At 37.9% G+C, this 26,493-nt stretch overlaps 1 protein-coding gene across 1 annotated transcript in view; it reads right to left on the bottom strand.

The window, feature by feature from the left end:
* The window catches only part of MALRD1 (MAM and LDL receptor class A domain containing 1), a 397,632-nt gene that overhangs the window by 98,965 nt on the left and 272,174 nt on the right, over nt 1-26,493 (bottom strand). The window contains exons 26-28 of the mRNA XM_008268638.4: nt 20,314-20,442; nt 14,252-14,413; nt 3,520-3,677 (exon numbers count right to left, since the gene is read on the bottom strand). Of these exons, the coding sequence (XP_008266860.3) occupies nt 3,520-3,677; nt 14,252-14,413; nt 20,314-20,442 (449 nt within the window). The remainder of the gene's footprint in view (nt 1-3,519; nt 3,678-14,251; nt 14,414-20,313; nt 20,443-26,493) is intronic.

The following is a 26,493-nucleotide window of genomic DNA, read 5'->3' as shown; positions in this document are numbered from 1 at the left end:
GCACCAGCATCACATATGGACACCAATTTGACTCCTAACTGCTCCATTTCCACATTGTTGATATGCCTGGGAAGGCGGCGGAGGATGGATGGCCCAGGTGCTTGGACCCCTGCACCCGTGTGGGAAACCCAGATGAAGGTACAGGCTCCTGCGGCCATCTGGGGAGTGAACCAGTGGATAGAAGATCTCTCCCTGTCTCTCTCCTTCTCTCTCCTTAACTCTGCCATTCAAATAAATAAATAAATAAATCTTTTTAAAAAGACTCTCTTTTTTTCTATTTCTTTTTTAAAGATCCAAAGAAGATAAGCTATTTTTCTAACATTACACAGCCAAGACTAGAATTGCATGGAAACTTCAGATCTCAGATGAGTGGTATTTTGATTTTTGATTACATAGTATCCTAATGTCCATAGATTTAGATGGAGGCTTATCATGTCAAATATAACATATCTTAAGTCTTCATCAGAAAACAATATGTTCCAGGACTTGAACTTGGTTTTAGGGATAGAATGTTGATAGCATCCTAAATACCATCAATAACAACAAATGCAACTTGTCCTAGAGAGGCGGGGTCTTAACAAAGGTTTGTCCATTTTACTAAACCTCCTAGAGAACCATGTTTCAATTTGTTTATTCTTTTTGTCACAAGTTTGTATGTTATTAAATGGATTATATGTTTATTCTTTCCTTTTCCCATTTCTTTGAGTTAACTATTTTGTACTTTTTCCACCATCTTAATTTGGCTACTAAAGTAAATTTTATTCTTAAAATTTTAAATAGAAAATATTTTAATAATGCATATTTTCCTTTTTGAAAAAGATTTATTTCTTTTTTATTTGAATGGCAAAGTTAGAGAGAGAGAGAGATCTTTCATCTGCTGCTCCACTCCCCAAATGGCTACAACAGCTGGGGCTGGGCTGGACTGAAGCTAGGAATGCGGAGTCTCTTCTGGGTCTCCCACATGGATGCAGGCACCCAAGCACTTGGGCCATCTTCTGCCAGACTTGCCTAGAAGAAAGCATAAAACTGCATGTGAAAGAATAGCATGCTGATGGGAAGTCTCAATCTGAAGTGTAGGGAGGCTGGACTTCCACTTCTCTAGTTCACCCACACGTTAAATGACTGCAATCTTGGCAAGGTTTTCATTCCGGGATTAATTTAAGATTTTTGATGGCAGTTAACTGAGAAAACAGGATTGGTCCTAGCAGTTATGATCACCAGTGACATAAGAACATGTTGTGATGTTTATCCTGGGTTTCTGAAAATGGTTATGAATTTTTCAGTAACAAATTAACAAGAGAATTGTATTACTGACTCAAGCAAACTAGAATCTAGGGATTAAACAGAGCAGGTACTTTCCTTTTCTTCTATTTTCTGTAGTACCATGTCTCTCTGAGTGCTAGCATTTTTTCAATCTCTGTCCCCATGTTGTGAAAGATGGCCTCCAATATCCCAGACCTAGTCTGCATCCTTACAAAGTTGTACAAGACAATATATATTAATACTTTGAATCAAATGCTACAGGATACCGTGATTGGCCATGGCCAAGTTGTGGAGGTGGTAAGGTCTATGCCAGAGCTAATTCCATCAAGACCATTGGGATTAGGTAACAACAAACACACAGATACAGGCTAACTAGCTGGCTTCCTTCAGAACTCTTTCCCATAGACCTCTCTGAAAACCACCTGGAGCATATAGCACTGTTAACAGCTAACTACTGCCCACTAGTTAGAAATATCAGCAGTTTCCCAAAACAAGGTAATAGAAATCAAAACTGGAGGCCAATGTTTTTATTTCAAGGGTACTTACATAATTATAGCTAAAAAACATGGGGAAGTAGGAAAGCTAAATGACACTGGGCACTCTGTGGTTTGAAGGAGAAAGATTTTATTATATTAAAAGGTCGTTTGGCCTTTTGACTGGTATTTCCTTATGTAAAAAACAAATAATCGTAAACTAACAGCTTCTTTAACTGCAAGACTCTGTGTTTAATGTTATTAGTGGAAATGATGTGTTGAGGATTCAATTAAAGTCAGTGATTACATGTAATGCTGGATAAAATATAGCATAACAATGGGATAATCTTGAATATTCATACACTCTATATAAAAATCATGAAACACAACCACAATGTTCACATCTCTGTATTTACTCATTTACCCTTAACTTTAAAAAATAAATCTCTTTGTTCTTTTAACTGATTTCCCAATAAGAGATTCACATAGAATCAATATAAGTTCCCCACATTTTTCATGTGTATATTTTTATGTGAAAAGACCTCCCTTTTCTGCCAATGATTATAAAAATATGTTTTTCCCTTTCTTTTCTAACCCATGTCATTCCTCAGACTTTGGTCAACTACTGAGAACCTGACAGATAACTCTAAGGTAATAGATCTCAGATTTTTGAAATCAGATTTTCTGATAATTTTGTATTCTTAGAAAAGTTACTAAGCCTCTTTGAGTCTTAATTTCTTTATTGTAAAACTGGGAATATATAACCTACCTCATCAGGTTAACATAATAATTAAAATTGATAACACATATAACATTTAGAATTTACTCTGAAACATAGGGGACACTAAATAACAGGTGTTATTATTTAAAAGTGAAAATGTGATAAAGGTAAAAATTCCAGTTCTAAAATGACACTTCAAAATGTTTGAGGATAGATGAATTAAAATATGAGCTTATTTTGGAACCAAACAATTTGAAATATATGCATGTATATAAATATGCATATATTTATTTTTTTGTAATATGCATTTTACAAAAACTTTCTAAAACTGCTCACATACATAGACTTCAAAGATTTTCTGGTGCCAAAATGAACTTAATTTTAGTTCCATGTTTCTATGAATATTATGAAGTATATTCAAATTTATTCCAGAAACAAGTAATCAAATAATTTCTAAGACTAACTCTACATACTTTGTTCTAATATACCATGTAATCTTTTAATTACAACTAGATCTCAAATTTTCTTCTCAATGAATGGAAAGTTCATTCACCTTATCATGCAATACAAAAGTATAAACTCAGCAACTAATTTCTTTAAAGACATCTGTATTTCTGTAGATTCTAATCTTGTGAGCCTATATATATATATATATATATATAGTATATATATTTCAAATCTTAAATTTGCTTTGTCTTTTACTTTGTTTTAGGTAAAAAATTCTCTTCATCATTATCTCTCATATGACATTTCTTCATTATCTCCAGCTAAGTTGTTATTAGAACATGTATAATATGCCTAAACTCTTTTATTTCCAAATAATCTTTTAAATAGCGTGCACCTTAAATGAGTTTAGGTGGCAGCAATCAATGAGATAAATATGGACTGGGATTAAGATGAATGACAACACTGTGCACCCAAGTCTCAGTGCCCCAGAAATGAATGAGCAATTAATGAAATCAGTATTGGTGGTATAACTTCAAAAGAAAGCATAAATAAAAAGTGGTTAAACATATCAAGAATATTTCATTGAAATATTGAAGACAAATCTGTCTTTGGTACCTTTAATATCCCCATACTCCCTGGATCAACCGTGTAGAACCAGAAACGAACAGAACACATTCCATGACTTGCTGGGAAGAATTTCGATGTAGTGATTCTTGCAGTGGATCCTTCTTTGGGCCCAGAAGAGTTGACATACAAGAAGTGCTGGCCACTGCCTTGAAACAAATTCATATAATTTTTTTCAGTGCAATGATATATTTTAGTACATGAGACGGGAGATGTTTAAACTATGCACACATACCATTTTCTCTTTAAACAGAATTAATTTTCCTTTTACAAGTTATACCTCAATAAAATTTAATTCCTCTGAACCAAAAAAAAAAGAGATTGTGACTATGACTATGATCATGTGATTCACAAAATTCACTTGGATTCATGACTCATACATAAAGTGATCATATATTTGTGTTGACTATGAAGCTAAGTCTTTTCCTCCCAGATCTGTCAGTTTCAAGAAAATAAAGTATTTTTTATGCTGTCAGAGAACAGGGTATAGAGTGGATACTGGGCACTGACTTATACCAAATCTTATTTTCAGTTTTTCTGGTTTCCACAGTAACCATAGTTAGTAGTGAATGGCTATCACTGCAAAGTGAATTAATTTTGAGATCCTATTATTAAAGTCTCCTAACCAATAATATTCTTTTATTTCTGTGGCACTTTAGTGTCCAAGGATCAGTAATGGTGGCTCCCTTATCACATTTGCTATTGTAATTTGTGTAATCTTTTCTTGTTTCAGTTAAATAAGAGAGAAAGTTTTCAATTTCATTGGTCTTTTTAAGGTACTAGTTTTTGGTTTCATTGATTGTTCTCTATTGATTTTATAATACAATTTTATTATTATCTGCTCAAGTATTTATTTCTTTCCTTCTGCTTACTTTGTATTTAAATTCATTTTATTGTTTCTTCATTTTATAGTTTCCTAAACTGGTAGCTTAGATTATGGATTTTAGAATTTTTTCTCTTCAACATATGCATTCAATATTAAAATCTTTCTGTAATCATTGCCTTAGTTAAAACTCACCGATTTTGACATTATGTTTTCTGCTTAGTTTTTTCAGAATGTTACATTTTTATTGAGCATATTCATTTGTGACTCATGGTCTGTTGTTTAATCTCCAAGTGGTTGTAGGTTTTATAACTATCTTTTAGTTGCTGATTTTTAAGATTAATTCTATTGTTATCTGAGAGCATACTTTGTATGATTCTTATTTTAAAAAATATGCTAAAGGGCATCTTATAGTCTAAAAGGAAGGTGATCTTGGAAACTGTGATATGTGAGTTTTTGAACAATATGCACTCAGCTGTCATGAAGTGACATTTATTTCAAACTAAGAGTTAGTGTCTAGTACAAATAGTGTGAATTCAGAGTCAAACCGTCTTTGCTTAAATCACAATGTCAACATGGCAGTAAGAGTGCAAAAAATCCAGTAGCCACTTCCAGGGCCCATGACCTTCTTCAGGTACATTCCTGTCCACTTTGGTATCAGCAGACAGTAAAAATTCTTATTTGTCTTTGAGACCTGATTACCAATAATCTTGAGATTTTGAGTATTTCATTGAGTTACTGTGCAATAAGGTAATAAGTTTGGCATTTCTTTTAGAAGGACAGTTAATACTTATAAAATAAAGCTGTATTTTTACACCTTCGGTGCCGTAAGAAGAATCATACTCATTTGTACTAAGATCAAATCATACAAAACCATTCTTCTTCAAATTATCTGAATTCACTCATTGCTTTAGATTGGAGACAACTTTAGTCTTTTTTCCCCTATTCAGAAAACTAAAACTGCATAATCATTTAAAAAATGCTTTGTAATATGCTTCCCTTTCAAAATAGAAATGTTCCCTTCAGAGTTCTACTTGCTCAGCCTGGGTCTACCGCCTCTATAACTCTACCTGTCCCTCACCCTAAAATAGAGGAGTACCTGATAAATATTAGTTGAAATGCCCTCAATCTCTTTATACTTCCCTATTTCCCCCAGCTTTCTGAGGTGCTGGTTATCTGTGTCTGGAGCTTTTAAAGGTTGTGAAATGTAAACAGGCTCATAGGGTGAATAAGATTTTACTCAAAAGTGGTAACAATGAAATCCACAGATCCAACATCTCTAAAGGCAAATAAAATTTTTTCATGGCTTTTGATAAAAATGCCATTACATCACTTGTGTTTGCTTTTTTGAGAGCTATATAATGACTAGGTAATGACATTTCTTTTTTTCTGCTTTTCCAATAGTTTAACCTTTAGGTATTACTCTTTCATGAAAAGTGTCTGACAATTGAGATTCCAGATCTCACTGAAATGCTAGATCTATTTTAACTCAAAGAGTGTGAAAAGAGGGAAGAACATAATAATTATTATTAAGATATTATTTTCATTGAAACTGCAAAAAATAACATTGTTTTAATGAAATATAATGAGTAGAAACGTAAGCAAGCTTGTTCACATGTTAACTTTGCATGTACTGAAGCCAAAAGCTTTAATTCAAATCCTTACTCTATCTCATACTAGTGTGTGACCTTGTACAACCTACTTAAATTCTTTAGGACTCAGAAGAAATAAAGAGATAATCATAGTAGGCTTGCTAGCCTTATATGGTTGTGGTAAAAATTAAATCATGTACTAAATGTAAATTGCTTAAGTACAGTTGCAAATTAGTGCTATTCTCCTGGGAAATTTAGAGAACAGACGTACCTGTAAAGATATCCTCACAATAGATGCAAGACAATTAATGAAAAGTTATTGACTGGATTACTACCATAGAGAACACACGGTATCTTCCACGTGGATGTTAAAGAGATGAGTGAGATAGGACTGTGAAAATATGACCCCAAAAAATCTTACAAGAAAAGCTAGCAATATATTTAAAAGGCAAGCTCTGTATCAGGCTCTCTGGATTCAAATTCAAACTCTGACACTTACAAGCTTTTTGACTTTTGAAAACTCCCCAAATCCCTACTGTGTCTCATATTCTTTTATTTTTTTTAAAGATTTATTTTATTTATTTGAAAGACAGAGTTACAGAGAAAGGAGAGGCAGAGAGAGGTCTTCCATCCACTGGTTCAGTCCCCAGATGGCCGGAACGGCCGGAGCTGACCAATCCGAAGCCGGGAACCAGAAGTTTCTTCCAGGTCTCCCACGTGGGTGCAGGGGCCCAAGGACTTGGGCCATCTTTTACCCTTTTCCCAGGCCATAACAGAGAGCTGGATAGGAAGTGGAGCAGCCGGGACTAGAACTGGTGCCAGCGCTTCAGGCCAGGAGCTTAACCTGCTGTGCCACAGCGCCAGCCCCAGGTCTGATATTCTTCTATCAAATGGGGATAATAATCATAATGTATAGCTCATTTGGGTTATTATGAGCACATCACACCAAACATCAAAGTAGATGCTAAATACTATATAGTTAATATATAAAAGATAGCTTAAGTTTTAGTGGAATAGGAAAGACTTTATAAAAAATGAATAACAGGGAACTAAAACTGAAAGACTTTAATCTTTCAAGCCTTATTTAAGAAGAAGCCTCCAGGGAAATTCAAACACAAGAAAACAAAAGCAAGGACTTCAGGAGAAAATTTATCTTCTGATTCCTACAGCTGTGGCAAATAGTACATACAAGCTTTCTCCTGGTCAGATAAACATAAAGCCTCACACTAAAGGCTTATTTTCCTCAGTTATTTTTACCTAGTACATGGTATCTTCTAGCAACAAAAAGTTACAACTCATACTAAAACAATGTTATGACCAAATGTTGATATTTACAACACTCAAAGAATATTTGAGGTACACAACAGTTTGTAGGATGGTATAAAAGTAAGATAGGAAATGTAATTTGGGGAAAAGATTGAAAGCCCTTGATGCCAAACTAAAAAGCAATGAAGAGCCTTGTAGTTACTTAGAGGAACAAGACGCCCAAGTGAGGAACATGAATCTTGAGTTGATATGAAGAATAGTACATGATCTTGAACTGATATGAAGAATAGCTTGGTTTAGAATGTTTACATTGTAGATGAATTGCCTTGACATTTGCACTAGCTCAGGGGTGAGTTAGATGACAGGGTGGAAATGCAAAGGAAAAAGAAAAGGAAAGGAACAGTAAGTTAAGAATGAAAAGCTGACAGAATTTGAAACTGCAAGAGAATTAACAATGTTAACAGTGATACTAACAGAGACACTAAGATCAGGAGGAGGCAATTCTGAAAGGCAGGTTAAGTTTGAGATTTTATATGTGACCTGGAGACATTGGCAGTTTCCTAGCTCACAACTGAAAGTATGAATGAAGAAATAAGAACTAGAGACATGCAGATATTAGAAAACTTTGCTTACTGACAGAACAACAATTCTTTAAAAGAATACTAAGGAAGAGATATAGAAAGACTCAAGTGGGGCAGTGCTGTGGCAGAGTGGGTTAAGTCTCCACGTGTGGGACTATATGCTGGCACCCCATATAGGCATCGGTTCTACTCCCGGCTGCTCCTCTTCCAATCCAGCTCTCTGCTATGGCCTGGGAAAACAGTAGGAATTGGCCCAGGCGTTTGGGCCCCTGAACCCACTTGGGAAACCTGGAAGAAGCTCCTAGCTCCTGGCTTCAAATCGGCTCAGCTATGGCCATTGTGGCCAATTGGGGAGTGAATCAATGGATGGAAGACCTTTTTATCTGTCTCTCCTTCTGTCTGTTACTCGACTTCTCAAATAAATAAATCTTTTAAAAAAAAGAAAGGCTAAAGTGAGATTATTGGTTAAGACTCAAGTTATAAAAGGAATGAGAAAAAAACAAAGACAAATGTAACATTAGGGAAAACAACACAGTTTGCTATAGTGAAAATACAAAAGAAAATTCCAGCGGGCACCGTGGCTCAATAGGCTAATCCTCCACCTTGCGGCGCCGGCACGCCGGGTTCTAGTCCCGGTCGGGGCGCCGGATTCTATCCCGGTTGCCCCCCTTCCAGGCCAGCTCTCTGCTGTGGCCAGGGAGTGCAGTAGAGGATGGCCCAAGTGCTTGGGCCCTGCACCCGCATGGGAGACCAGGAGAAGCACCTGGCTCCTGGCTTCAGATCAGAGCAATATGCCAGCCATGGCGGCCATTGAAGGGTGAATCAACGGCAAAAGGAAGACCTTTTTCTCTCTGTCTCTCTCTCTCACTGTCCACTCTGCCTGTCCAAAAAAAAAAAAAAATTCCATGAAAGTGCAGATTGATCAGTAGCCTCAAATTCATATTATAGCAAGAATTGGGTCATTATGATTATAAAATCATTAAATCCTTAGAAGAGAGCTTAAATATATAAGGACAGGGATTGTAACAAATAATTATCTCTACGTGACTGTGAGTAGATGACCAAAAATTATTTTCAGAAATATCTGAATTAAGTATTACATATATATATATATCTTAATTATGGAATTAAGTAAGGTATAGACAGTGAGGGAAAGGTATGGGGGATATAAAAGAATAAAGTAATAGTTATGCTATGGTTTAAATATTCATTTAGGTGTCTCCCAAAAATCTACCTGTAAAAGTCTATCTGTCAAAGTTTCCCAAAGTCATAGGTTGAGGGTACCTACAGCTAAGAAGTTTGAAAACTTAATACAATTATTGTGGTAAGTCCTTGGATCACTGGAGTCATGCTTTCAGAATGTGGCTTTTGTGAGAGTTGGTTATAATAGCCGAGTTGAGTCTAGTCTAGCTTCCCTCTCTACTTCCTGGCTTGCCATGTGATTGTTTCTCTACACAAGTTCTGCACTGTCATCCTCCAGTCTCACCAGATGTCCAAACCAGTGGGGCCCACCTGATCTCAGACTGCGAACCTCCAAAACCATTAGTCAGAATAAACATCTTTCCTTATGTAGCCAGTGTCAGGTATTTAGTTACATTAATAAAAGGCTGATTAACATAACTTACAAGAGAAGCTAGGACAAGGTTTTCTTTGTTTTTTGTTTGTTTGTTTGTTTGTTTGTTTGTTTTTGTCAAGGTAGAAGAGAAGCATTATGCTTGAGGCAAAAAAGTCTGAATCAGTGATTGTTTAAGGACACCTATAAAAAGGAAAGTAATAAAAAGAGGCAACATTTTGAGAAGACAAACAGGGATAAATTTAATGTAAATGTGTATGCTTCTAGTATATTTCTTTTATAAAAAACTATGGTGGCTGGGACTGGCGCTATGGTGCAGCAGGTTAACACCCTGGCCTGAAGGGCCGGCATCTCATATGGGCGCCAGTTCTCGATCTGGCTGCTCCTCTTCTGATCCAGCTCTCTGCTATGACCTGGGATGTCAGTAGAAGATGGCCCAAGTCCTTGGGCCTCTGCATCCACGTGGGAGACCTGGACAATAAGCTCCTGGCTCCTGGCTTCAGATCAGCACAGCTCCGGCCATGGCAGCTATCTGGGGAGTGAACCAGCAGATGGAAGAGCTCTCTCTCTGTCTCGACCTCTCTCTGTAGCTCTTTCAAATAAATAAAATAAATCTTTAAAAAAAAGAAACTATGGTGGCTTAATGCTTGTAAAATGATGAAATAATTAACCTATAAGATTCCAATTACTTATTCAAGAATTAATCTTGCCCTCCAGAATTTTAAAAGGACCGATCATTCACACAGTCCTTATTCAACACCATGTCCAACAGATGATGCCTTCAAGCATGTCGAAAAGAAAAGGCAGGGCTGAGTGTTTGGGAAGTGTTTATGATGCTGCTTGGAACACCTGTATGCCATATGGGAGAGTCTGGTTTGTGTCTGGACTCCTCTTCTGGTCCTGCTTCCTGCTACTGACCGAGAGGCAGCAGATGATGATTCAAGTGGTGGATCTTTGCCACCCTCATGAGAGACCAAGAATGAGTTCCAGACTCCTGATTTTGGCCTGATCTGTTGTGGGCATTTGGGGAATGAACCAGTGGATGAAAGATATTCAGCCCTCCCTTCTCTTCCTCTCAAATAAAAAACTAAACATTTGGGTTCCCCTTGGTAGTCACCAGTTACAACACTGTGTTCCTTAACAATGAAGATACACTCTGAGAAGCATATATTTTTAGGCAATTTCTTGGCTTACAAACATCAGAGTGTATTTACACAAACTGTGGTCACTACAATGTCATTAGGCAATGTTTATCTCCTAATCTTAGGAGACTACTTGTGTTTATAACTCTCTATTATTGACTGAAATGTCATTATGCAGTGCAGGATTGCATTCCTGGGTCATTTCAAATGTATACAGACAAATACCAACATGGTCAATAAGACAAGCAAAAAATTAAGGCTTTGTTTCTCCCAGAGGCAGAATGCAAAATGAATTGGTTGGGATATCTGCTGGCTGGAAGAGATCCATGGTTTGAGATCAGCACTGTTTTTTGGCAGCACAATGAAAATTTTTGCTGTTTCTCTTATCTTGAAAATGTTTGCAGAAACACAGTCTACAGGTGAGTTGGGTCTGTTCTCAGTGTTATCTCAACACCACCAAAGTCAAATGAAACTCTGCCTCAGAGACAAAGAAGGGAACAATAATGACTATGGTCTAAAGACTACAACTTCATGAATAGAAACATTAATCTAATTCTGGTTAATAAGCAAAGGATGGTTATCATTTACTGGCTGTTCTGCATGAGAAAATGAAAACTGCTAGATGTATTCTGAGGTTTATTAGCAAAGAAGATCTCATAGGTTTTTTTTTTCCCCCCCTTGGCAGTGCTGTGTATTTGGTGATAAATATTGAGCCGCAGCTCAATAGGCTAATCCTCCACCTTGCGGTGCCGGCACACTGGGTTCTAGTCCTGGTCGGGGCGCCGGATTCTGTCTCAGTTTCCCCTCTTCCAGGCCAGCTCTCTGCTGTGGCCCGGGAGTGCAGTGGAGGATGGCCCAAGTGCTTGGGCCCTGCACCCCATGGGAGACCAGGAGAAGCACCTGGCTCCTGCCTTCGGATCAGCGCGATGCGCAGACTGCAGCGCACCGGCCGCGGCGGCCATTGGAGAGTGAACCAACGGCAAAGGAAGACCTTTCTCTCTGTCTCTCTCTCTCAAAAAAAAGAAATACAATGTGTGGTAGAGATGCCACTGATTGGTGGGAATAAAATAGCTTTTAGAGTAAATAAGAAGTAAAGGAAAAGAAGTGCTTGTTTGTTCTGAACCATCTGATACAGACCAAATGTAGTAGCAACAACAACTTCATGAATTCTAGGATTTTGTTTTACAGAAGACAAATGATCAATTACTGACCATTTTAAGTCATCAAATTAAGACTTCTCAGGAAGTTTTGAGAAAGTCATAATAAGTTATAAAGAACGATGCTTACACATACAGACTAGTTTCAGGTAGATATTGGACCCAAAGCTAAATTCAACAAGTATCTTCTGTGTGGCTGAAGGCCACACAGAAGGAGTCTCTCATTCCAAACTAGTTAATTGTTGAATTAATATATTTTTAAAAAGCAGAGTAAAATTATTTGTAAGTGATATTAAATTTACCAAGAGATAAAATATTGTGTACACATTAGTTATGTTATTAATTACTACTAATTTTATACTAACAATTGAAGTCATTCTCTTTGATTTAATTCTCTGTCACCTAGTGTTCCTGTTTTGGTGGCATAATATAAAAGAAGTCAAAGAAAAGGAAAAGGAGGCGGCAAAAATGGGGAAAAGAGAAAAAAAATACCGATGTTGATATTGCACATAAAGGACTTCAGGATGCTAGAAATAAATATCAGCAAGGAAAGAAAATAAAAATACAAAAAATATTGTTAGGTTGAACATCAAGAAGATATTTCTAGGGTTTGTTAAAAAAATAAACAGCTCTAAAAATTAAGTAGAACACAGGAAACTTTTAAAATCTGAGATAAATTCATACATGGTTTAAATAGTAAGACTGACATCATACAAAACCAGATTAGAGGGTTTAAACTTTCTAGTTCATTGGTAAAGCAAAGCATCCAAAGTAAATCATGCAGCAAATTCCTAGTGGCCCCTCTCCTCAAGGTAGAAATACTGGGCAAAGGCAAAAATAATAGAGGCTTTCATGCAGGGGCCTTCCAGGAATAGGGCGGATGGAGGGGGTTTTCCGAGAAATATGACAAATGCAGCTAGGTCAACTAAAGCAATGCTTTCAGGTCAACTACAGCGATACAGGTGCATACAAATGTGACTTTGTGTTAACAGTTGTGTGGGCAATGGTACAGTACCAAAATATCCAGTCAAAGGTTGCATAGCTAATTATATACTAGGGAACTTAATGTCGTCTGTGCTACAGTATATAAGACAATCCCCTGCTTTGTTCAGGGCCCAGAATTTGGAGACAGAACCCTCCCTGGGTTAGCCTGCAGAAGAATAAAGCTGTTTTTCCTGCTAAGAGCTTTAATGTGTCCTGCCGCTCTGACTGAATTTCCCACTACAATCATAGACAAATTAATACATAGTCATAAATATCACCAATAGGTCAGAAGAAATTCTATAATTTTATAAAAACAGTAGAATGATTATATGTTACAAAAAGAAAACTACATAAAAGTTAAAAAACATAGTAACAATAACATTGCTTCTTTTCTTTGAATATTATGGGACAAGGAATTATATTTGGTCAATAACTGAGGAGGTAGTATTTCTGTAAATAGAAAATCCTGATATCATAAGATTGCTACATTAATATCTAATCATTAGAAAGTACTGATAATCTATGTATAACACTAGGAAGATGATACATCAGATAAATTAAATTATTATGATTTGCCACCTTGCTTTTTATGTGTTTTCTTTTTTCCAAAATACCTTTTGCTTCTTGACCAATTTTGCAGTTTCTAGTTACGAATGTGGGAATTCAAAAAGCCTTCCCATTTTCAAGAATATTTGGGGATGTATATTTTCATTATTTTTTAAGTTAAATGTAGTATCCAGTTTGTTTTTAGAAAAAGTCTTCTGTGTGTTGTATAATACATACGGAATAAGGCTAACCAACAGAAATAAAATATGAGCTATCTGTGTAAATTTTAGTAGCCACATACAAAAAAAAGACATAAGAGATGGAATAAATGTGATCTTTTTATTTTTTAAAAATTTGTTTAAGGATAGATATTTGGCACAAAGGTTCACTAGTAGCTTGGGATAGCTGAACACCATATTGAAGTGCCTGGTTTGAAGAATTAGCTCCATTTCCACCTTCCTGCTAGTGTATGCCCTGTGAGGCAGCAGATAATGGCTCAACTAGTCCCTGCCATCCACCTGTGAGACCTAGATTAAGTTCTTAGCTCCTGGTTTGGGCCTGGCAGCCCCAGCCCAACTATTTGTTGCAGGCATCTGGGGAGTGAACCAGTGGATGCCAAATCCTCCCTGTCTCTCTCTCTCTCTCTCTCTCTCTCTCTCTCTTTCTCTGCCTTTCAATCAAATATTTTACATAAACAGAAAAAGGTCCCACCCCCTGCTTTATTCCCCGAATGCCCACAATATTAGGAGTGGACCAGGCCAAAGCCAGGAGTCTACACATCAACTGAGCCCATGTGGGTGGTAGAGACCCAACTACTAGAGCCATCACCTGCTGCCTTGCAGGATGAACATTAGAAAGAAGACAGCACCAGGAATAGAGCCTGGAGTTGAACCTAGGTATTTCAATACAGATGTTACTTATCCAATATAGGACACGAGTATCCCAATCCTATTGAGCATCCATCACTCCCACAAGGAAATAAGCAACACATTCTGACATTCACCCACACAGTTAAGAGTGTTCTAGCCTACTTTGCCTGGTTATTGCTATTAGATTTACCTGGTGTGTGATCAGAGTCTGGGTTCAATGCTTCGGTGTGAATTCTGCTGCCAATGGCCCAGTCCAAGTCATCCTCAGAGTCCTGAGTAAGACTACAGGCAGTGGTCCAATTTTCTGAAGTTGTTTCAAAATTACAGCTTCCTGTTGTACTTGTGTATTGTCCTAGGGAAGCAAAAACATTAATTAAAGTTTCTACAAATGTCTTTTGAGATTGATCTTACACTACTAATTTAAAAATCAATAGTTGCCTATTCTAATTTTTGATAAAAAAATTTATACATCTGAGACATTTACACTCATTGATGATATCAGTTAGAGAATGTAACCTTTTTTTTGTCAAACAATCTAGAAGCAGTACACGGATATTGTCATTTATCCTCTAGCTTTATAGAATGAGTAATAATATTTTTATAGATGAATGACAAAACTGTGTCCTCATATGAACATCAAACATAACCTTCTGATGATAATACAGATAACTCAGGTCAAGAAAACAGCTTCAGTTGTCAAATACTTAATTCAGTCCTTTCATCCACTCAGTGTTTGAATGTGTAGCTCATTACGACATTTATTAATAAATGCGTCTTTGGGAGAAGCAGTAAACTGTGCAGGAACAAACCAATTATTAGAGTACAACATGTCAAGCTAGGTATTGAGTAATGAAAGAAATTCTCTTCTGAGAGTATTGACCACTTAATAAATAAAATTAAATAGTTCATAATAAGAAAAATTAGTTGGTAACAACCGAGTGTCTACTCTTATTCAACTGTGAAAAGCACCATGATACCTGATATCAAGGCCTTCATTTTTCTTTTTTTGTGTGTTGAGCAGTAATTATTTTTTAGCATTCACCACAAAAACTATGTTACACAGAATTGATTACTGGGTGACTTAGTAGAAGTCAACTGTGATTGTCATTCACTTTCCCCTTATTTCTAGAAATATGAACTTTGTGATATTCTTAGATCTTCTCATTCATAGCTTTTTCTTAACATGAAACTACTATTGAACATATAGAGATTCAATCATAGAAACAATTTATGTTTTTAAAATGGATGCAAATAATTTATAGCCAACAGAGCTTGGACATTTTTATAATTTCATATATCCCTGACAGCATTTTCATGAAGTATCAGTGTTTTAGTTCTGAAGTATTTTTGCATCTTGTCCCCAAAAGTAAGAATCACTTTTTTTTCTTTCACTCCACATGACTATACAATCCACTGATTCTTTTTTTTTTTTTTTTTTTTTTACAGGCAGAGTTAGACAGTGAGAGAGAGAAACAGAGAGAAAGGTCTTCCTTCTGTTGGTTCACCCCCCAAATGGCTGCTACGGTTGGCATGCTGCACCAATCTGAAGCCAGGAGCCAGGTGCTTCCTCCTGGTCTCCAACGCAGGTGCAGGGCCCAAGCACTTGGGCATTTTTCACTGCCTTCCCGGGCCACAGCAGAGAGCTGGACTGGAAGAGGAGCAACCGGGACAGAACGGGACTAGAACCCGGGGTGCCAGCGTCGCAGGCAGAGGATTAGCCTAGTGAGCCACGGCGCTGGCCACAATCCACTGATTCTTACAAAGAGAAAGTTAGACTGTGACCAAAGACAAGGGAGAGAAAAGACCCCTGAGGAGGGCAGATGTCCTAATCTCCATGTACTGTAATTCCGGTTCCAGTTCCCCATAGGTATTGGCATGTCAGGGCAGTCATCCAAATCTCTGTTCCCTATAGGTGTTTACATGTCTGAAAGTATCCTAATCTTTGTTCTCTGTACCCTACCCCCTACTCGAGTTCCCCATAAGCGTGGTTTCAAGTTCCTCATGGGTGATCCTGAGCCCACCAATGCTATAACTGTTAGTGCATGAGGCTGATGAACCTATAAATGATCTAAGAAACCTGGACTGGATGCCCAGTCTTGGGAAATGATTCCACTGGGCCCATGGATGTTAATAAACTGCTTCTACTGATCCTCCACCAAGTCTCTGGTGCCTGTTTGAACTAAGAAAATTTCTCCAATCCAGCTTTCTGTTAACACTTATATGCTTACTTATGGTCTTTGCATTTCTCTTTTATGCTTGTCATTCCAGTTATATATAAGAGAAGCTTATATTATACTAAATGATGTAGACAAAAATAAGAAATTCAGTTCTCCATGTCTTTGGCCAGTACATCTTTAAACATCCAGATGTGTTCTTTAGAATGATGTCATATATGAGGAGCCTTCAAAAAGTTCAACAAAAGTGTATATTATGAAAAAAACTGCATGAGTTTCATAATGTTTTTGCACAAAAATATGTATCTTATTTATTTGAAAGGCAGAATGACAGAGAGAGGGAGAGATTGATTGATAGATACCTTCCTTCCATTGACTGGATTGATCTCCAAATTCCTACAACATCTTGGGTTGGGCCAAAGTCAGAACAAAGAAGTACATCAGAGTCTCCCCTAGGATAGCAGGAACTCAAGTACTTGAGTCATTATCTGATGCCTCATCCAGCCACTCTCCCCACAACCAATGCATTAGTAGGAAGCTGAGGTTGCTCTCAACCCCAGGTACTCTGTTAGGGATATGGGCATCCCAAGCAGTAGCTTCATCCACTCATATACAATGTTGGCCCCAAACTTATCTTTTAATTCCATTTTTCAAGAACTTTTGAAAGGGCCCTCATACAGCTTCTATACTCTCATTTATCTATGTAACTGATTACCTGGCCATGTGGTAGTTGTTCTACATTTTTGTGTGTGTGTGTGACAGGCAGAGTGGATAGTGAGAGAGAGAGACAGAGAGAAAGGTCTTCCTTTGCCGTTGGTTCACCCTCCAATGGCCGCCGCAGCCAGTGCGCTGCGGCCGGTGCACCGCGCTGATCTGATGGCAGGAGCCAGGTACTTCTCCTGGTCTCCCATGGGGTGCAGGGCCCAAGCACTTGGGCCATCCTCCACTGCACTCCCGGGCCACAGCAGAGAGCTGGCCTGGAAGAGGGGCAACCGGGACAGAACCCAGTGCCCTGACCGGGACTAGAACCCGGTGTGCCGGCGCCGCTAGTGTTCTACATTCTTTTCCACTCTGTCACCACCCTTGTCCTTCCTGCCCTACCTTATTTTGATATGACTTTATTTTTGACTCTAAAGACATATATGTTATCTATTTACTTAATTATGTTAATTTCATTTTCTCCACATAAAATGCCAGTTTTCCCTTTTTCCTTTCAAAGGCTAATGTCTGACATGATCTCAACTCCTTATTGTAATGCTGCTATCAGTATCACACAGCTCCATCTCTTTCTGTTACACACACTTTCCATGCCCTACAATCTCACTTTCTCTACCATTTGCTTTCTTATAACTTGCAGACACAGCCAGGCTGCTCCTCGTGGCTTTAAAACAATTACTTGCTTAAATCCCTTATTCTACATATCCTCACTCATCATTTCTCATGACCTTTAACATATTTATGCAGATGATTTTCAAATCTGTAACCACAATGAAATACAAACATTTTTTGATGCTTTTTGAACCTTCTACTTGGAAGGTCAATATCGCTTCAAAACCAGCGACTTAAAATCATCAAATCTTTTGTTCTCCAAATGGGCTTCTCTCTGGCATCATCACTTAAGTTCATAGCATAAATATTCTCACTTTAAGGACTCAAACCTGCAAAATTACCTTTGATTCTTTTTTTTTTTTCATTTTCATGTCCAAGCTGTTATAATTATCTGTAGCTTTTGGTTGAATGTATTCCAGTCCCTTTTTTGCAGTTCCATCACTATCCCAACTTGTTCAAGCCCTTGGATTATTTTAAGTTTTTTTATTGTTGACTTCATTCTATCAACCTTATAAAAACCAGCCACATAAATCGTGTTCAAGATTGCTGTGTGTTACTTTTCCTTACTTACGATATCCAGTGTTTTTATATTTGAAAACACAGTCCCAAATCCCTAGATTTGAATAAAATAAGCTTTAATTTGACACAAAGTGTTTTTAGGATGAAATTTGCCTCATTTTCAAAACTGCCTCTGCTCCAAGTTTTTAGAAAATTTTCTCTTAAATGTGAACAGATATTTTTGAACAGTTATGTTTAGCTCTACTTCTCTCTTTTTGAATGCTTTCTTGCATAGTTGGTCACTTTTTTATCATCTATTTCTTCTCTCTCTTGTTCCAGACAGGACTGAAATTTCATCTGAATATTCACTCCTTTCGCTCAGACAGGAACATGCTTTAAAAAATGAAAAGCCACCTCCTGGACTCTAAAGACATCCGATGATTCATCTAATTAATGCATTTTCCCATTTCCATTCCATCTAGCAAACCATACTTATCCTTGAACAATCAATCCATGCCATATCTCTCCCTTTACAGGTCATACCAATTCTTAGTATGGGTGTAGGATGGGATGGGGTGAGGTGGATTGGGGGAGGGGCTTAACAGCAATTATATAGTTGTTACCATTCATTTGAGAATCCATTACTTTTTAGTTTTGTATTGGTATCTCAAGTGTTAACACTGAGTTACTGTAAACATTTCCATGTGACAAGATATTACTAAACCTCATTATATATACCATAATCATAGTGGTTCAATATATTCCTAGTATTTCCTGATATTTACAAGTTAGCAGTTACTACAACATTTTTTTATGTTTTAAAATTTATTTGAGAAGGAGACAGAAAAGAACTCCTATCTACTGGTCCAGATGCCCATAACAGCTGGGCCAGAACTGAAACCAGGAGCCATGAATGCCATCCATGTCTCCCATGGGTCTGGTAGGAAAGGAACCCAACTACTTGAGCCATGATGACTGCCTCCTAGGTGCTGCATTGGCAGGAAGCTGAAATCAGGAGCTAGAGCTGGGGATCAAACCCAGATTCTCTTATGGGATACAGGTATTTAACTAGTAGACTATATGTCCGTTCTCAGAGAAAGTATTCTTCAAATTATAATATTTGTTATGATCCCTCATATGTCTATAAAATATCACTAAAGCCCTTTTAAACAACTGGCATTTTCTCTGCAATATTATATTCAGCCATAAGGTTGTAGGATCAGTGTATGTGTTGGTCAATTTATAGTTTTAAAGACACGTCTCCTCAGGTCTACACAGTCTCTTTAAATTGTCAAAACATAATATATACTATAGGATTATGATGTCCTTACCAGAAGCTGAGCATATGCTAGTGCTACGCGCTAAGACTTCCCAGCCTTCAGAACTGTGAATCAGAATAAACCTCTCTTATTTATAAATCACCAGGCTCCAGTGTTCTGTTCCAGCAATAGAAAATGTATAGAGAAAAACTGCATCATGGAATCCTTTCTAAATTATTGTCCCACAAAAGTGTGGGCAAATTTAAATAGCTATTTATGCTATTAACTGTTAGGGTGGCTTGTTATCCAGCACACAATAACTACAACAGGTTACTTAGATGTTATCAAGATTCGGGATGAAAACTCACATATGAAAAATTATTTGCAGTTAAGCATATGTTCATATTCTAAAATTACAGACTTGGCTTTATACATGGCTATAAACAAATTACTGGGATGAAAGCTTGACTTTTTTTAAAAATGATGACCATCTACTCCTATTTTATAGTATAATGTAAATGCTGAAGTCATGCATTAGATTAATTGTTAAATCAGTAAATATTTAACATGCTTATTTTTAGTCTAATGGAGAAAATCAACCATTTTCAGGTTTTGGGTGTTTTTTATTTGTTTGTTTTGTTTTTTGAGAAAGAAGCAATAAGCAATGAAAAGATGGAGGCTCCTAGTTCAGTTTCTGGCCAATTCTGATCTTCTACATAATTAAGAACAATTATACAATTGAAAGCTTTTCTAATACAACTTGCTATTGTATTAGGTTAGCTATAGTTTTCAGCATGGGAATAAAAGGGATAAGAAGTCTGTCCTGTAGATATTTGTATAGAAAATTTGGAGAAGGTGTTTGAACTATTCTAAATTTATCTGAGCAAATAAAAAGAACATTTTCCTAAATCAAAAATGCCAATATGCCGGTCTACTCATAAAATGGAAGTTTGTGATGAACTGGCTACATTACAGCAGAGAGATGTACCTACCGCAGTGAGCTTCATCAGACTTATCAGAGCAATCAGGCTTATAGTCACAGACAAGGTGGGATGCAATACACTTCTTGTCTTGGCACAAAAAATCAGTGGTTTCTGGGCAAATCTCAGAGGCTTCTCCAACTAAGGAACAAACGAAAACAAAAGCAGTATTTAGTCAATATGTTTAATACACTTGAAGACTCTCCTTAGCTGCTGTATAGATTACACACTAATAAGTTCGTGATTTTAGCAGTCATCCAGGATAGACTTCTAAACCACTGTCTTTCTGTCCCACCTCAATTGCTCAGTATGTCATACAGATTCTGTATTTGAAATGGTTTTCATCACCCACAGGGTTACTGTTTTCTGTTACATAAATGCAAACTCCAGATCAAGGCATTAAAGAGAGCCTAGGTTTATGGTTCCAGGTTAATTTTCCAGTCCTATTTGCTGTGACTCCCCCCATAAGCGTCTGTGGTGAAATCATATTCCATGACTAGATGTGTCACACACAGGCCGCTGGCTCCTCATGCTTCCACACGCTCACATATGCTACTGCCTCTGGCTGCACTGACTCTTCTCTCTCATGCTCAGGGTGATCCGCTGTTCGCCTCACTCAAGAAAACAACCTTTTCTTCACCCTGGTTTGCCCCAGGTTGGCCACTGTCTCGCATCTCCTAGGAACCATTTATTCCTACACTGGAATGCTGACATCTCATACAACATGTGTGCATGTGTCTTTCTGTTCCTCCAGACTCTAAGCTCCCTTGCAGTATCAGTTTCCATTCTGTTCATCCGTTCATTCTGTTCATTCAGCATCCCTTATGGGTGCTGATTTGAGTCCTGGCTGCTCCACTTCTGATCCACCTCTCTAATGGCCTGGGAATGCTGTGGAGCCTGGTCCAAATGCTTGGGCCCCTGCATCCACATGGGAGACTCAGAAGAAACTCCTGGCTCCGGCCTGGCCTAGCTGTCATGGCCAGTGGATAGAAGATCTCTCTCTCTCTCTCTCTCTCTCTCTCTCTGTCTCCTCCCCTAACTCTGACATTCAAATATATAATTCTTAACTAAAAATAAAATAAAGTGAGGCTAAAATAGATTACATATTGAAATGAAATTTATTTTCCTAACAATGAAGGATAGCAAAGACATGAGGAGAAATCAAGTTGGTGCTTTGAATTCCAGTAAATTGAGCAATGACTAGAATTTCTAGGTTAAATTTGCTGCGTCAAGAAAAAATAAGTGAGGAGTCTAAAAACCTAAAAAAGTAGATCTTCTTTAACATACTAATATGGTAAGTTAAAAAGGTAGATTGTTTTACTGTCATGTGTTTAGCTATTTTTTCTCTGTATATCTATTTTATTTTTATTTAATACTATGCCTATTGTTTTTCCAGACTAGTCTTTTCTTTTTGTATTAGGGTCCCAATAGCAAGTGGTCCCCAAAGTACACATTTACAATAACTTCTTTAAAAATTTCATTTAAGTTATTCAAGTTTTGAAAGAAGGGTTTTTGAAAGAATGTGTGGGAAGTATCACTATGTTCCTAAATCTGAATATATGAAATATACTTACAACAGCTTTTCTGTTCCCTTTGAAGTTTTAATTGTTCTAGAAATTCTAATGTTAATGTTTTATTTTCAAGTTCTTGCTCCTACATCACATGCTGTACTATGAAGATGCTTCACAAATTAAGGATTTTGCTGGATTTTTTTTTTCATTTTTTTCCAAGTCCCTGAACAAGTGGCAAATTTCTTTAAAACTTCCCTGATGCAGAGCAACTTTTTAGTCATGGAAAGGATCAGACATTATGCAAAAATTCAAGTCTAGCTCTCCTGTTTCATGAGTGATGAAAAAGCCCATATCTAGCTTTCAAACTTCATATCCATGACCCCCAATCCCAGGGACACTGGAAAGTTAGTTGTCAAAGGTATCTATGTGATCATTCTCTGCTTTAGGCTATGAGACTGGACATTTTGTTTTCTTCTTTAAATTTTAGTTAAGAGTAATTAACAAGTTCTCTTTTTTTTGACAGGCAGAGTGGACAGTGAGAGAGAGAGACAGAGAGAAAGGTCTTCCTTTGCCATTGGTTCACCCTCCAATGGCAAACTGTGGCTGGTGTACCACGCTGATCCGAAGGCAGGAGCCAGGTGCTTCTCCTGGTCTCCCATGGGGTGCAGGGCCCAAGCACTTGGGCCATCCTCCACTGCACTCCCTGGCCACAGCAGAGAGCTGGCCTGGAAGAGGGGCAACCGGGACAGAATCCAGCACCCCGACTGGGACTAGAACCCAGTGTGCCGGTGCCGCAGGTGGAGGATTATCTTCCTGCTTTGTCTTTTTCTATTACTTGCTTCTCAATAAACCTTATGATAACCATATGTGTGTGGTCCACAGATTCAAATCTCTTTCACTTTTCTTTGTCATTACTCCTGTTTGTTTTTCCCTCATCCTTCCTTAGTCGTGGGATGCAGGCAGGTAACCACAATCACCCTTGTACAGGGTATATTTGTTGCTGGTTAGTGACTACTCAGACAGGCACTTGATTTCACAGCTCAGTTTGCTGCCAGTGATTTCAAAACAATGGGATTTGATTAGAAATGATGTGTTCCACTTCTAGATGTGGCCACACAGATGCTTACACACAGCACACTACTCTTTTTCTCTCTCAAGATAGGAATGTCATCATCATTAGGGTGAAGACCTGCATGGGTTCCTGCAAAAATGCATGGGAATAGCTGTCCCATGCACATGTTCACATGACAACTACTGTACAGTGAATAATAAATGACTTTCTTTAAAAAGCAGATTTATTTATTTGAAAGGCAGCATTACAGAGAGAGGGAAAGATTCAGAGACGTGGTAGGTGGTGGCAGAGAGAGAGTGAGATCCTCCATCTGCCAGTTCACTCCTCAAAAGTCCATAACAGAAATGGGCTGGACCAAAGCCAGGAGCCTGGAACTCCATCTTGGTCTCCCACATAGATGGGAGGGTCCAGGCTCTTAAGCCAACCTCCCCTGCTTTTCCAGACACATTTGCCAGGAGCTGTATTAGAAGTGGAGCAGCCAGGAGTTGAGCCTACGTTAAAATTCTACCAGATTTTTAAAGAACAACTAATTGCTGGGTCTGGTGATGATTTATAGCACCTGTAGTGCTGGCACCATAAAAGGGCAATGGTTCGAGTCCCAGACTGCTTCACTTGCAATCCAGCTCCACTCTAAAGTGCCTGGGAATACAGTAGATGATGACCCATGTACGTGGGTCCCTAAACCAATGTGTGAGACCCTGAGACCCAGATAAAGCTCTTGGCTCCTGGCTTCAGATGGGCCCAAATCCAGCCACTGAAGCCATCTGGGGGCTAAATGAGTAGATGGAAGATTTTCTCTCTCTTTCTATCTAACCCTGCCTTTCAAGTAAACAAATAAACCTTTTAAAAAAGATTAATTTTGATACTTCTCAAAATATTAAAAACAATTGAAAGGGAGGGAATTCTCCCAAACTCCTTTTAAGAGGTCACCATCACCTTAGTTTCACAACCAGAAAAAGATACAATAAAGAAAGAAAACTAGACCAATAGCCTGAAACATATAGATGCAAAAATCTCCAACAAAATAATAGCTAATTAAGTCCAAAAACACATCAGAAGGTCATTCATCTGAACCAAGTGGGATTAATCCCTGATATGCACAAATGGGAACCAAAAGACTCCACGAAGAGATCACAGAAAAGAGTATGGCAAAGCTTCAGGATAAAAAACTAACATATCAATGGCCTTTATATACACAAACAATGCCATGGTTGAGACATAGTTTGTATGGTCATTCCCATTCACAAAGGTACAATAAAAATTAAATACTTTGTGATCAATTTAACCAAGGAAGAGAAAGAGCTTTATAATGAAAATTATAAAACATTACAGAAAGAAATTGAAGAAGACACCAAAAAAGGAAATGTCTTCCATGTTCATGAATTGGAAGAATTGACATCATCAAAATGCCCATATTACCCCCAAACAATTTACAGATTCAATGTGATCCCAATTAAACTACCAAAGATATTTTTCTCAGAGCTATAAAAATCTACCTTAAAAATCATACAGAATCACAAGAATAGCTAAAGTAATCCTAAACATAAAGAATGAAGTTGGAGGCATCATAATACTTGATTTTAAGACATCTTACAGGACAGTTGTAATCAAAACAACCTGATACTGGCAAAAAGTACACATGTGGACCAACAGAACAGATTAGTGACCCCAGAAATTATTCCACACGTTTTCAACCAACTAATCTTTAACAAAGCAGCTAAAATTAATCCCTGGAGAAAGGACATTCTTTTCAACTAATGGTTGGGAAAATTGGATCTGTGCATGCAGAATTAGGAAACAAGATCCCTACCTTACACACTTATTTAAAAAAAATCAACTCAGTATGGATCATGGATCTAAATCTAAGACCTAAAACCATAAAATTATTAAGGTTAACATCAGAGAAGCTCTGCAAGACATTGGCATAAATATGCTTCTTGAACATGACTCTAGAAGCATAGGTAATAAAGGTAAAAAATAGACAAATGTGATTTAATCAAACTAAGAGGCTTCTGCGCTGCAAAGGAAACACTCAGCAAAGTGAATAGGTAACTGCCAGAATATGAGAACGTCTTTGCTGTGGATAAAGAATTAATATCCAGTATCTATAAAGACCTCAAGAAACTCAACAGAGGCCAGAGCTGGGGCATACAGGTTAGACAACACCTGTAGTGCTGGCACCCCAAATGAGTGCTTGTTTGAGTCCCAGCCACTCCTTATATGATCCAGCTATTTAGTATAGATTGGAAAGGCAGTTGAGGATGGCCCAGGTGCTTGGACCCTGTACCCACATGGGAGACTCAGTGAAGCTCCTGGCACCTGGCTTTAGATAGTTATAGCTCAGTTGTTTCAGCCATTTGGGGGGGTGAACCAGTTGATGGACACTTCTCTCTCTCTCTCTCCTGTCTCTCTGTAACTCTGCCTTTCAAATAAAAAATCTTTAAGAAAAAGAAAACAGAGATTAGATTAAGATGGCATAGTAGGAAGGGAGCTTACTGCTCTATTCTAGAAGATAATTTTTTAAAAATGCAGAGAGTGCAATCTCAGTGAAAAGTTAGGGAGAAAATGTCAGAGGAAATTTGTTGCAAATTAGAGGAACACAGTGGACCTTCATAGAGGGTGTGGACATGCACAACGCAGAACTCCAGCAGCTGAGAGCCTCCATACCAGCTTTGGAGAATGAGGTTATACCAGACCACAGCAGCACAAGCCCCTGGTGATAAAGTTGCAGGAAAAATGGAAATCCAGTTTGTAGACCTTTAGGGGAGAGTGTACATGCAAAACTAGAGGAGAAAAAAAGGGAAGGGGCATGTTTCTCTCTCTTTAATCACCCTGCTACAGCATCATCTAACAAGCTTATAGAGAGTGGGTGCCATTTTGGACATACATAGCAATTGTGCTATTTTGTGTCCACACCCAGCAACCAACCCAGTGGAGACTCCTGAGTCTGGTGGGTAGAAATGACAGACGGCTAGGTGTTCATGACAGTGGGAGGCTTGTGTACCAGGACTGTGAAAACCTGAGGCTGTGTGGGAGGGCTCACAGCATGTCTGGGAATTTGGTAGTCACTATGGGAGGCTCCACACAATCAGTGCTTTCTGGTTCCCTGGTGAGGGTCATTGCTGAGGAATCTGTGCTTACAATGAAGACTGCACAGATCCTGTTTGTGGTCCTTATGGCAGCATGGATGAATACCATACCCACTGGGGCTAGCATCCAGGCACAGGTCTCCTTTGAGCAGAAATGGTGAGCTGAGTTTATGCCACAGAGCAGAACAATCCCACCTTCTGATAAAAAAAAGGAGATTTGCCATCTCTAAACTGGGAGTCACCATTGACACTCCTTTCACACTGGAGCTCTGAACAGAACTCCCTTGCCACACCCACCACATATCTTAAGCATTCACTGAAAAAGTAGACATTTTACTAATCCACAGAGGCATAATCCAAAAATAAAAGATGCCACAGCCAAAGAAAACAAAGAGTATCTCCACAAATGCCAAATAATAAACACACAAATTCAAGAAACAAGAATAAGGAATACAACATGATACCCCCAAATGAATACAACACTTCAGTACTAGAATGTGAAGATGAAGACTAAAGAAAT

This window comes from Oryctolagus cuniculus, chromosome 13 (genome assembly GCF_964237555.1).
Source record: "Oryctolagus cuniculus chromosome 13, mOryCun1.1, whole genome shotgun sequence".
Classification (NCBI taxonomy): Eukaryota; Metazoa; Chordata; class Mammalia; order Lagomorpha; family Leporidae; genus Oryctolagus; species Oryctolagus cuniculus.
Note: the sequence above shows the minus strand (reverse complement) of the source record. Positions and strands in the feature narration are given on the sequence as shown.